The sequence below is a fragment of the Spea bombifrons genome, chromosome 9, assembly GCF_027358695.1.
Source record: "Spea bombifrons isolate aSpeBom1 chromosome 9, aSpeBom1.2.pri, whole genome shotgun sequence".
In the NCBI taxonomy this organism is placed as follows: Eukaryota; Metazoa; Chordata; class Amphibia; order Anura; family Pelobatidae; genus Spea; species Spea bombifrons.
Genome location: NC_071095.1, coordinates 22,255,843 through 22,268,501, shown reverse-complemented (window position 1 = coordinate 22,268,501; position 12,659 = coordinate 22,255,843). Strand labels below are relative to the sequence as shown.

Below are 12,659 nucleotides of genomic sequence, written 5' to 3'. Positions count from 1 at the left end.
GATCATTTATCGCAATGTATAAGTCACGCTGATCATTTATCGCGATGTACAAGTCACGCTGATCATTTATCGCGATGTACAAGTCACGCTGATCATTTATCGCGATGTATGAGTCACGCTGATCATTCATCGCGATGTATAAGTCACGCTGATCATTTATCGCGATGTATAAGTCACGCTGATCATTCGCCGCGATGTATAAGTCACATGCTGATTGTTCGTCGTGACGTATAAGTCACACTGATAATTTAATCGAGATGTATAAGTCACGCTGATCATTCGCCTCGATGTATAAATCACGCTGATCATTCGCCGCGATGTATAAGTCACATGCTGATCGTTCGTCGCGACGTATAAGTCACGCTGATCGTTCATTGCGATGTATAAGTCCAGTTCCTTTGCACGTCCCATCGGGCCAAGCCTTTCCAAGCTCTTATTATATACTTTTATTTTATTTTTTTTAAAATCCAGAGTGCAGAATTCTGTGTAATTAATGATTCACACCGTACACGACAATAAAACCTACGCGATGATTTCCCATCAACACACAAACAACACAAGAAGTGACTGGTTTTGGATATCTCAGCAAATTTATCTTAATTTACAAATCATCAGTCTTTTTTTTTTAATCGATTCTAGTTTTTCTGATATTTCATATGTTACTGTTATGTTCGATACACAAAAGAACCAAGTGGGGTGGTGGGGGGCTGGAGTTAAATATAGGACATTTTGGATGGAGGGGGGGGTGCAAAAATTAAGTGCAAAGAAAAACGAGACACAAAGAAAACCTGATGGTCCACCTCTCGCACTAGAAACAGTCGAGGGAATATGGCGGCGAGGGAGCGCTTGGTGTCCGGTTGCTGGACTATTAGGGTCGTGAGATGAGTTCCAGATTCTTACAGGCACCTTAAAACTGAACGGAACCCCCCCCCCCAAATAGCGTGTAAATACTTGATCGATTCATCCCAATAAGCTTTTGTTTTGTCCGCTGCAGGCACGCAGGACTTGTCGATACGGTTAATTCTGTTCTCCAGCCAATATAAAAACTGCTCATCGTTGTCCTTCCTTCCGGTGGCGGTTTGGATGGCTCAGAGTAATGACACCACGTATGCCGTGCCATCCTTCGTGTTCCTCTGAGGAGGGGTGGAGAAGATGTTTCCTCTGTAACATAAACGCGCTATTATGTATCCTTTCACTCGCAAGGCAGAAGAATGGGTGGCAAGAGTTGCAAATTGTCCTTATTTCTTGGAAAAACAGCCAAAGGCTTAGTGGGCTTCTCATCATTGCTCACATGGGACAAGAACGAAGAAGGTCTATTCTTATTATTTTCGAGCAAAGCAAGGATTGGCTGTTGGAGCTCTTCATTCCTCGGATGTTAGATGACATCTGGGAGTGAGGCAGCGCACGGCGGCTGCTCCGATCTCCGACACATTTTACAGGTTGCGGGAAAGGCAGGTCTGAGGTCCTCAGAAGGTCCATCGGTCGTGCATGTGGCTGTCGCCGCTGGACGATGGCTCAGATCCGGGGGCTTGTCGCGTCGAGTCCTCTCCGTTTAAACTCTTTCGGCACACGGGGCATGTATCGTGCTGCGGGAGGGAAAGAAACGCATTAAGCACCGTGGGGTACGGACAGCAGAGGTGCCTCAATGACGCTGTGTGAGCGCTCAGATGGTCACTCGGGGGTTATATTCTGAGCATAACCCAAAGAAGGTAAGAGAAGATATAGCTGCTAATTTAGCTACGGACTATCGCTCTAAATAATTCTAAGAATAAATAAATACCCGTGTCCAGGGCTGCAAAAAAGATTGTATTGTATTCCTATTAAGGGTAAATCACGTGGCAAAAAGGTGAATGAATAAGAAATTACGGGCTGGCTTAGAAAACAAATACAACTACCGACGGGTATCAATTGGGGCCATTTTTTGGCATCATATGGATTTGTATACATTACTGGGCGGCTGAAACGTGAGTAGGCCGACCGCCGTGCCCCACAGCGCACGTATCCACGCCAAGGCCGTATAAACACCAAGGCGATCTCACCAATTCCAGCCAAGGCACGATGCAGTCTCCGTGGAAGAAATGGTTGCAGGGTAACTGTCGGACGTGTTCCGTTACCGCGTAATCTTCTTTACACACCGGGCACTCCAGACCCATATCTACGTTTGAGGGGACAGCAAAGAAAAAAAACCCCATTAGCGAAGTGAGATTCCAGCAGTGAGTCAACATTTCCTGAAGCTCCGCGGAAGGAGAAGCTCCAGGAGAGCTGGAAGCATGCAGATCTATGTAAGGCTGCAAATGGCCTTGGGATGTTTGGTATAACATCATATTAACCCTTTCACATGCAGGGTTGTTTACAATACTTATAGGAGCGCGATCGCTTGGCGGCGTCCCGCCGGCACTCACCCACTTGCGCCTGAGTGACCGTTACTGTCGGGAGGGATGAGATCTTGTCTTTGTCGGCTGGAGGGGGGCCGGTGTTTTCCAGCTGGCCCAAAAGCTGCAGGAGGAAGAGGACAGATTCATGAGCTCCAAATCTCTCAACGCTTCGTAAACATTAAAAAGAGGCAGATGAAGAAGTCCGAGCGATTAATAACACCGATAACAAAAGGGGATTGGTGAATACAGGGCCAATAATGCCATCTCCGACCTCTGGTCCTCGAGGGCCAGATATAGCAAACGATGGAAGGTATATGAATGTTACCAGCTCTTATTGTGGCTTTATTATGGGTTTATATTAACGGTCTCTCACCTGCGTGACGATGGAGTCCAGGCCGCTCTGGCCCCAAGCGTAGTCTCCGGGATTCGAGTGCAACATTCCGCTGTTTAAATAACACGAAGCGTTATCGTAGCGAGACACGGCCACCGGCGTGCCGCACGCAAACTGTGGCACCGAGCTCCCACTCCTATCACCCCTTGTTTTAACAGGGTACTCACAGTGAGAACGGGTGCGGTGCGCCTGGCAAGGGTGGGTTGGCGAAGACACCGGCGAAGATCTGTTGGATGATCCTGTAAAAGACGCCAATAAACATGAACCACAAATCCACGATAACCCCGAGAGTAGAAGGAACAGCAATGACGAGTACGCACCCTTCTATGGCCGGGCTCCGGTCGGGACGCGAGCTGGCGCGGGATCTGTACCTCGTCATGGGCTGTCGGGGAGGCCGACGAGTCACCCTCAGGTCTGGGTGGGCCTGGTGGCCCCGTTCGTGGTCTCTGCCATCTTGGTCCAAAGAGCTGCTGTTCAGGAAGTTTCGGAAGTCGGGGAAAAACATTGTGTGGTCTAAATGGTCCAAAAGCTGCCGAGGACAGACATGGTTAGCAGGCAGAAGATTGCCCTCCAGCGGGGGCAGATGCTAAAAAGACCGTGTGCCGCGTGACAAATAAAACGTAGCCGTGGAAATGGAGCTGGCGTGAGAGCCGGTAAAACGGGGCGTAACGGCATCAGGGAAAGCGAATGCTTCGTTTTAGGACTATGGCGGACGGGGAAGGTCCATCTGCTCTGTGGTTAATAATCTAAGAGTTTTATACCGCACCCCAAACGCTATCATGTTTACGCGCTCAGGTGCCGGGCGAAGGTGCGTCCGCCATACCTTTATACACCGGCAGCGCTTTCGTGCGATATACCGCATATTGACACCGACGACCGCATAAAACGCTCCAGGAGATCCCCCGCGTCTCGCTCTGCTCGTAGAACGCGTTATCTACGCCCCGGGATCTGGGAATATTACCCTGCGTGCGAGCAGCAGGTGTCTGTCACCCTATCTGTAGGTAAAACGAGACCGCCTCATCCCGGCTGCCGCTCAACCGGTTATCAGTGAACACGGGGGGTCCGAGAAACCACTGATGGGGCAGATCGGGGGTAACTGAGACATCTCCAGAACAGCCGGCGCTTATCGGGAGATCTCGTTACCCAGCATGCGTTGGGACCTGCGATGCACTCGCCATATAAAAGACAAAGCCCCCCTGTTTGTTTGCTACTTTAACCATTTCCTGTAACAATGTTACCGTTATCTAATCTCTCTTCGAAGTCTTATCAGACTGCACCGAGGATACAAACACTTTCTCGGCTGGTAAACACGCAGCACGTTGAGCTTACGATCCCGGGACAAGTAGGAAGTGGCACCTAATACCCCTGATGACCTACCCCCCGGGGGGGCTTCCCCTTTTAATATTTATAATAGAGCAAGCTGCTGTCTTTTCATAAACACCCGGAACCTGCACAACGGGTTTGACTACACGTGATTGTCAGCGGCCCCGCAGAGCAGCCCCATCCTCGTGACGCCGAGATCAGAACCTCGACACCTTAACATAAAAGTCACAAAAAATATACTGCCCCCCCGAGCCAGGACGGGGCTTCATGGTGGAGAGGGGGAAGAGAATGGGCATTACGTGCGGAGAGAGACCGTAGCCCTAGGTGTGGGGGCAAGAAGTAAACTGCCGGTGCACGGGGGGGGGGGTTTACCGGGAGCTTTAACAGCAGGGCTGGGTATCACGAGAGGTGTAGGGGTCCGCCCGGGATAAGCGCACTCACCTCTGCGAAGTGCGTCGATGCGTTGTCTTCCGTCGGACTTCCTCCAGAATCAAGGAAACTGCAGGAAAAAAAATAAGAGCGTTACGGAGAGTTTGCTCCGCCCAGGGCAAAGGTCACCAAACTTTATTATGGGAACACCTGATTTCAAGAAGTTTACCCGGAACAACGTTTATCGCCACTTGCGACGCTCAATAGCAAAAAAAAAAAAAAAAAGAGGATAATTGTAACAAAGAGATCGGTGGAAAGAAGGGAAGAAAGTCGGGTTTTGTGGTCTGGCTAAACAGACAAGCTTAGAGAGATTGTGTTATACAGCGCTAGGGCGCAGGGATGCCCTGTGCCCGGTGGGATCGTTCTCCCAGTGATTACTGTTACAGAACAGAGGGAAGTGGAGACGCGGCTCCTCTCGCCGCCGGGGAGTGAAAACACTCAATAAAGGCTAAACATAAAACATTTACTTAAACGCAGCAACAATCGGCAAAACCGCGTATAAAGATCAGGGGTCGGGGTAACTTACCTGGAGTCCGCCGTCACTTCTTCAATAAAACCGGAGTCGCATCGGGGGCAAATGTATTCCTGCAACACAAAGCGGGGCTCGTTAACAGGGGGCCGGGGCTTGTTAACAGGGGGCCGGGGCTCGTTAACAGGGGGCAGACGCGGAACCCGTCCACAGGGTGACATTATTTCTTCCGACACCCCTAACCCCGGGGTGCGGAGGGTTAACCGGCAAGGGTCAAGGTTCATGGGGGGCCAGACGCGCCCACACGCAACCCCCCCCCCCCGAACACATAGAGCTCTGCCCGACACGGGGGGGCAAACCGGGATCATTGTGTACCAGGCACTGCGCCTTTAAATGATTGTAACGTCGCCACGGAATCTGCCGGCGCTATATAAATAGATGTAACGTACCCCCTGCGGCTTGTGTGAGGGGAGCGAGGAAACCCCCCGGGGGCAGAATCTGTGTGTCAATCCATTAAGCAAGCGGCATACAGACAGACATCCTGCCTGTGTGCAGCGACGGTGCTGCCGGCAGGCAGGTAACCAGCAGCTGGCGAGCGACACAAGCAGCACCTGCCTCCGGAGCGCCTTCTGGGATACCCGACACCCGTCCTCAGCCGCCTGGCACGGGGTATTAAAGCACCGGGGGGGGGGCAAAGCCCAATCCTACAAGGGAGTCCGCCTACTGTTATCAGAGCTGGCGTTTAACGGCTCTGCCGGGTGGCTACTCCACACAGCTACAGCCAACGGAGGGCAATGACCGCCCATCTATGCCCAGAGGGAAATGTATAGTTCATTTAAATCTCTGTATTGCTCGTTCGCTTTGGTACCCGTAGGGTTAAATGCTTCAGTTTGAGGTTAATTAGGAATAAAGCTTCGGAGTTAACATCTGAAGACGGGTTAAGGCTGCTGCTGCCGAAACTCCCTTAATCTTCTCCACAGTCCCTCCTCACACGTAACGTTCGGATTAAACCCAATTCAGCCAAAAATATTCATTAAAATAAGGAAGCGAAGGCGGGCGGCGTGGGGTCTTCACACAGAGACGCTATTTATAGAGCCGGGGGGGGGCAGCGAGATTTATGAAAGTACCCCGCGTCACCGGGCAACAAAACACCCCGGGGGAGATCAATGATGGGCAGAGAGGTATAAATAAAAAAGGGCTGTTTCCAGAGCCGCATCATTAGCCCGGCTTCACGTCTGCACAGAAATAAGCCTTAAACGCGTGTGCGCATACGCATGTATCCACACTCACACACACGCCACCGTACGTATAAACACACACACGCCACCATACATATACACACACACGCCACCGTACGTATACACACACACACGCCACCGTACATATACACACACACACACACGCCACCGTACATATACACACACACACACACGCCACCGTACATATACACACACACACACACGCCACCGTACATATACACACACACACGCCACCGTACATATACACACACACACGCCACCGTACATATACACACACACACACACGCCACCGTACGTACACACACACACAACCGTACATATACACACACACACGTCACCGTACATATACACACACACACACACGCCACCGTACATATACACACACACGCCACCGTACATATACACACACACGCCACCGTACATATACACACACACGCACACGCCACCGTACGTACACACACACACGCCACCGTACGTATACACACACACACGCCACCGTACGTATACACACACGCCACCGTACGTATACACACACGCCACCGTACGTATACACACACACAAGCCACCGTACGTACACACACACACAAGCCACCGTACGTATACACACACACGCCACCGTACGTATACACACACACACACACGCCACCGTACGTACACACACACACGCCACCGTACGTACACACACACGCCACCGTACGTATACACACACACGCCACCGTACGTATACACACACACACGCCACCGTACGTATACACACACACGCCACCGTACATATACACACACACGCCACCGTACATATACACACACACACGCCACCGTACATATACACACGCCACCGTACGTACACACACACACACGCCACCGTACATATACACACACACGTCACCGTACATATACACACACACACACACCACCGTACATATACACACACACGCCACCGTACATATACACACACACGCCACCGTACATATACACACACACACGCCACCGTACATATACACACACACGCACACGCCACCGTACGTACACACACACACGCCACCGTACGTATACACACACACACACGCCACCGTACGTATACACACACACAGGCACCGTACGTATACACACACGCCACCGTACGTATACACACACGCCACCGTATGTATACACACACACAAGCCACCGTACGTACACACACACGCCACCGTACGTATACACACACACACACAAGCCACCGTACGTACACACACACACACGCCACCGTACGTATACACACACACGCCACCGTACGTACACACACACGCCACCGTACGTATACACACACACGCCACCGTACGTATACACACACACGCCACCGTACGTATACACACACACACACACACGCCACCGTACGTACACACACACGCCACCGAACGTATACACACACACACGCCACCATACGTATACACACACGCCACCATACGTATACACACACGCCACCGTACGTATACACACGCCACCGTACGTACACACACACACGCCACCGTACGTATACACACACACACACGCCACCGTACGTATACACACACACACACGCCACCGTACGTATACACACACACACGCCACCGTACGTACACACACACACGCCACCGTACGTACACACACACACGCCACCGTACGTTCACACACACGCTACCGTACGTTCACACACACGCCACCGTACGTTCACACACACGCCACCGTACGTATACACACACACACACGCCACCGTACGTATACACACACACACGCCACCGTACGTATACACACACACACGCCACCGTACGTATACACACACACACACGCCACCGTACGTACACACACACGCCACCGTACGTACACACACACACACACGCGCCACCGTACATACACACACACACCACCATATGTATACACACGCCACCGTACATATACACACACACACGCCACCGTACGTACACACACACGCCACCGTACGTACACACACACACGCCACCGTACATATACACACACACCTTTGAGTGCCTTTGGGCAGAGATGGTACAGTAGAAAAGTAAAAGAGCTAAGAAAGTGGGACTGGCAGCCACCTCTTACATTCCTTAGTGTCCTTGTCATGGGTTTGAATAATCAGCAGTCACCTAAATTTACAGTATGACATTTGTGAGGCGTCATCTCCAACGGAATTCAAATAGTCTGCAACGACCGAAACTCTCCTTAAGCCGCTGGCCAGCAGAGGAGGTACAACAACTCATTCTCTTAAGAGACTGCCAGCTCAGTGACCTCCATGATAAAGCTCTGCGGAAGCAACCCCATACAGTGACATCAGCCTCCCTTTTATAGATCAGTATAGCTGGTTCTGAGCTCCTCTTATGGAAGCTGAGATAAGTGGCAGCCCGTGGCAGAGTCAGCATTATCTGATCACGTTCACTGCTGTGCTGTGAAGAGCTGAGCCGGCCCTGTATAGTGTATAGTTAAATCATGCGAACAGAGTAACTTCCTGAACGCAGGGCCAGCCAACGCAATCCAGGAAACAGCTGATGTATAAGATTTCTGATGTCAGCATGGAACTAGACGGGAGGCTGCGACCTGCACCTTAACAACACGCATGTGCGATAAAGATACCCAACAGCCCCGATTGTTCTGCTTTTACCCTCCCTGTATCGGATAGAATGCTGCCTCTCGGCAGCGGATTCTACACCTTCACTGCCCTCGCTGTAAGCAATCCCTCCCTTTGCCGTCTATGAACTCCTCGCTCTTCCCGCTCGCTCTTTGTTAGTTAGTTGTTAGTTAAAGCTAACGTTTGGTTCATCGCTCGCCCGCCCGGGCAGCATCGTGGGAGTTAGGGAGAGAGCCGTGGAGGCATCAGCTGGACACCCCTATGCAAGGGGCAATAACCCAAAGGAGCAGTCAGGGGCTGGCAGGCAAGAACACCACTTCCTGGTATATTAAAGGGGCAACGAGGGTGTGAATCAAGGGCTGATGTTTCCCAGAACCCCCCGGGGCGTTGGAGAAGCCTGATGAGGCAGCTGGAATTCCCTTCTGGTGCTGGGAGTCTGTGACACCCCCCCCCCGGTGTAGATAACACACTGGAGAGCTTTCCTGATAAGTCACGCCGCATCCAACGGTCTCTTTTCATGAGTTATTTGAAGGGGGTCTCAATGCTGTGCCTGCGAAGCTGCGCATGCCTTAATCAACGGTCGCCGCGTTCAAACTCTCCTATCAGAAGGCGTCCGAGCTGCTCGGGCAGATCAGTTAAAAGAGTTTCTCGTGACGGCATTGACTACACGCGGGGATTTAAATACTCTATCTCTCCTTCCGATTGGCTACTCAGTGTGCGTGCTGGCGGCTGTGACTGACGTGTTCGTCACCCCAATGCAGTTCTTTTACCTGGTGTTCTTATCAATGAACGAAAAGGGTTAACACAGGGAATAAGGGAATCAGGCGTTTGTCTCGTCTTAGATTCAGGAGCCGTATGTCTATCCCATGCATGTTTACATTACCTCGCTGTATTAGCCTCTACCACTTCTACTGGGAGGCAGATCCACTCTCACCATACTACAAGACAGTGGATTGTGATGCCAGAGCTATATAAATTAACCTTTATAAGCCATTAGTTTAATTAAATCCATTAGTGACGTACCTGCGCACCATGGGGGGGTATAAAGGGTACAGAGCCCACATAGATGCCCCAGGGAAAGGACGGCAGCACCAGCGACCATCACACACGGAATATCTCCAACTGCGGCAATATTACGGCAATAACCACTAAATCGTGTTATAGAGAACCCTTAAGAGTCACCGGCCAGACCGGCCACCATAATGAAGCGGCTGCCGCGTATCACCATCAGGAAGCGTGCGACGTCCAAAGCCCGGCCGCACATCACCAACAAGAAAGGCCATGACAGCTGTCAGACTGCGGCAGCGGATGCCGTGCATCAGCAGCCACCGACAGAGATGGGGCGCCGTGTCACCAACGCCAGGTTACGATCAGCAGGAGCGGTGTCAAAACTGCCAGGCCCTCCGGGGGCCACATGCCATCAGTGCGATCGGTGACACCGGCGCCATGCTACAGCCAAGGAAGCCACATATTCTAAGCGGGAAGCGTGTGCGGCAACCGTCAACCCGCAGACGGCCCATCACCGACGGTGACATATCCCTTCAATCGCTTCACAGCCGCATTACCAGATAACGCAATCAGTCCCCCCGCCGGCCACTGGACCAATAACCCAAAATGGGGCCACAGTTCCCTTCCTGTCCCCAAACTGACATCTTGGGGCCACAGATCTCTCCATCTCTTTATCAAGATAACAGGGGCCTGGGGCCCAAAATACATCCCCCCCCCTTCACACCAGGAGCCTGGGGCCCAAAATGAACCCCCTTCACACCGAGAGCCTCCTAAACCAGGCCCATGGGGACACAGAGCTCCCCTTCAGGACCCCATATGTCCTATCTCCACACCAAGGGCCTGGGGGTGACACTTACCCTCTCCTTAAACCCTGGGGGGCCAGCAACCCCCTCAACACTGTGTTAATACGCCCACACCCCCATCTCCCAGGGAGAACCACTCCTATCATGCAGATTGACCCCTGAAGTGAACCCCTAACCGTTCACCCCACTCCCGGGATACTCACCGGCAGCTTGGGGCTCACTTCTCCCTTACAGTGATGACAGAAGAAGCGATGCTGAGACACAGCCGCCGCCTCCGCCATGTTTCCTGCCCGCTCTCCTGCTGCTGCCCAACGTCACGTCAGTCCTCCAGCACCAGTAAGACCGCAAGCCGAGTATCTCTGCCTGGGCGCCGCTCTATCCCTCCTCCACAAAGAGCGTCAACTAGCTTTATTGACAATGTACACAGTCAGTACGCGGTTTGGTTTGGGGAAACACATAGAAGCTGACGGGCTGTGAGGTGGTTTGTTACCAGAGGGTGAGTGCAGCTGTTAGAGACGGGGGACGGTGGGGAGCGGAGGTTAATTTAGGGTTAACATGTTTTTTAAGAATGTCAGGTAACAGGAATTGGGGGCCTTGTGAGTGGAGTTGACAAACTGAGAGTGAGTGCTTGGCCTGTGAGTGTGCCCTGGAAAATGAGGTGATTTTTCAAATATAAAGGCGCCATGTCCTGTAATATGGAGATATCTGTACTGTGAGGATAAATCCTGTAATATGGAGATATCTGTACTGTGAGGATATATATAGGGGTAATGACAAATGAGAAGGATTTGGGAATTGTTATAGACAACAAACTAGGCAATAATGTGCAGTGTCAGTCTGCGGTTGCTAAGGCCAGTAAGGTATTGTCGTGTATAAAAAGGGGCATCAAGTCGCGTAATAAAGATATAATTTTGCCTCTGTATAAATCAATGGTAAGGCTACACCTTGAGTATGCTGTGCAATTTTGGGCACTTTTCTAAAGAAGGATATCATAGCACTGGAAAGGGTGCAGAGGCGGGCTACAAAATTAATAAAAGGAATGGAGCACTATAATTATGAAGAAAGGTTAACTAATTTAAAAATGTTTAGTTTAGAAAAACGTCGCCTCAGAGGGGATATGATAACGTTATATAAATATATTTGGGGCCAATACAAACCATTGTGTGGAAATCTGTTCATAAACAGGACTATGCACAGGACACATGGTCATGCATTTAGACTGGAAGAAAGGAGATTTAGACTAAAGCAGAGGAAAGGGTTTTTTACAGTAAGGGCAGTAAGGATGTGGAATTCTCTGCCTGCAGAGGTAGTTTTATCAGAGTCTGTACAGACGTTTAAACTGCAACTGGATGGATACCTGGAAAAACATAATATTCGGGGATATAATCGGGGATATAATCTTATAATCTTATAATCTAATTATGGGGAAACAGCTTATTGATCCAAGGAGAAATCTGACTGCCATTTTGGGGTCAAGAAGGAATTTTTTCCCTGGTTAGTGCAAAATTGGAAAGAGCGAAGCCGGGGTTTTTTGCCTTCTTTTGGATCAAACAGCAACAAATTAACAGATATAGGAAAGGCTGAACTTGATGGACGCATGTCTTTTTTCAGCCTATGTAACTATGTAACTATGTAATATATATGCTGTAATATGGAGATGGCTGTACTTTGAGGATATATCCTGTAATATGGAGATATCTGTACTGTTAGGATATATATATATGCTGTAATATGGAGATATCTGTACTGTGAGGATATATATATATATGCTGTAATATGGAGATGGCTGTACTGTGAGGATATATCCTGTAATATGGGGATATCTGTACTGTGAGGATATATGCTGTAATATGGAGATATCTGTACTGTGAGGATATATATATGCTGTAATATGGAGATATCTGTACTGTTAGGATATATATATGCTGTAATATGGAGATATCTGTACTGTGAGGATATATATATGCTGTAATATGGAGATATCTGTACTGTGAGGATATATATAT

The 12,659-nt window shown here is 50.2% G+C and overlaps 1 protein-coding gene across 1 annotated transcript; it reads right to left on the bottom strand.

Moving 5' to 3' along the window:
• Positions 1-431: 431 nt before the first annotated feature.
• RNF115 (ring finger protein 115) lies at positions 432-10,998 on the bottom strand. Its single transcript, XM_053475095.1, has 9 exons — positions 10,857-10,998; positions 5,045-5,103; positions 4,531-4,588; positions 3,087-3,295; positions 2,934-3,005; positions 2,749-2,818; positions 2,403-2,496; positions 2,040-2,155; positions 432-1,586 (listed from the first exon to the last, which is right to left on the bottom strand). Exons 1-9 carry the CDS (start codon positions 10,932-10,934, stop codon positions 1,467-1,469), a joined length of 876 nt encoding a protein of 291 aa, XP_053331070.1. The 5' UTR covers positions 10,935-10,998; the 3' UTR covers positions 432-1,466.
• Between the last annotated feature and the right edge of the window lie 1,661 nt (positions 10,999-12,659).

Coding starts and splice junctions, on each gene's coding strand:
- RNF115 (XM_053475095.1), bottom strand. CDS start 10,934: ATGGCGGAGGCGGCGGCTGTGTCTCAGCATCGCTTCTTCTGTCATCAC. Junction 2,819..2,933: donor GCACCGCACCCGTTCTCACT/GTGAGTACCCTG, acceptor TTATTTAAACAG/CGGAATGTTGCACTCGAATC. Junction 2,156..2,402: donor GGTCACTCAGGCGCAAGTGG/GTGAGTGCCGGC, acceptor CCTCAAACGTAG/ATATGGGTCTGGAGTGCCCG.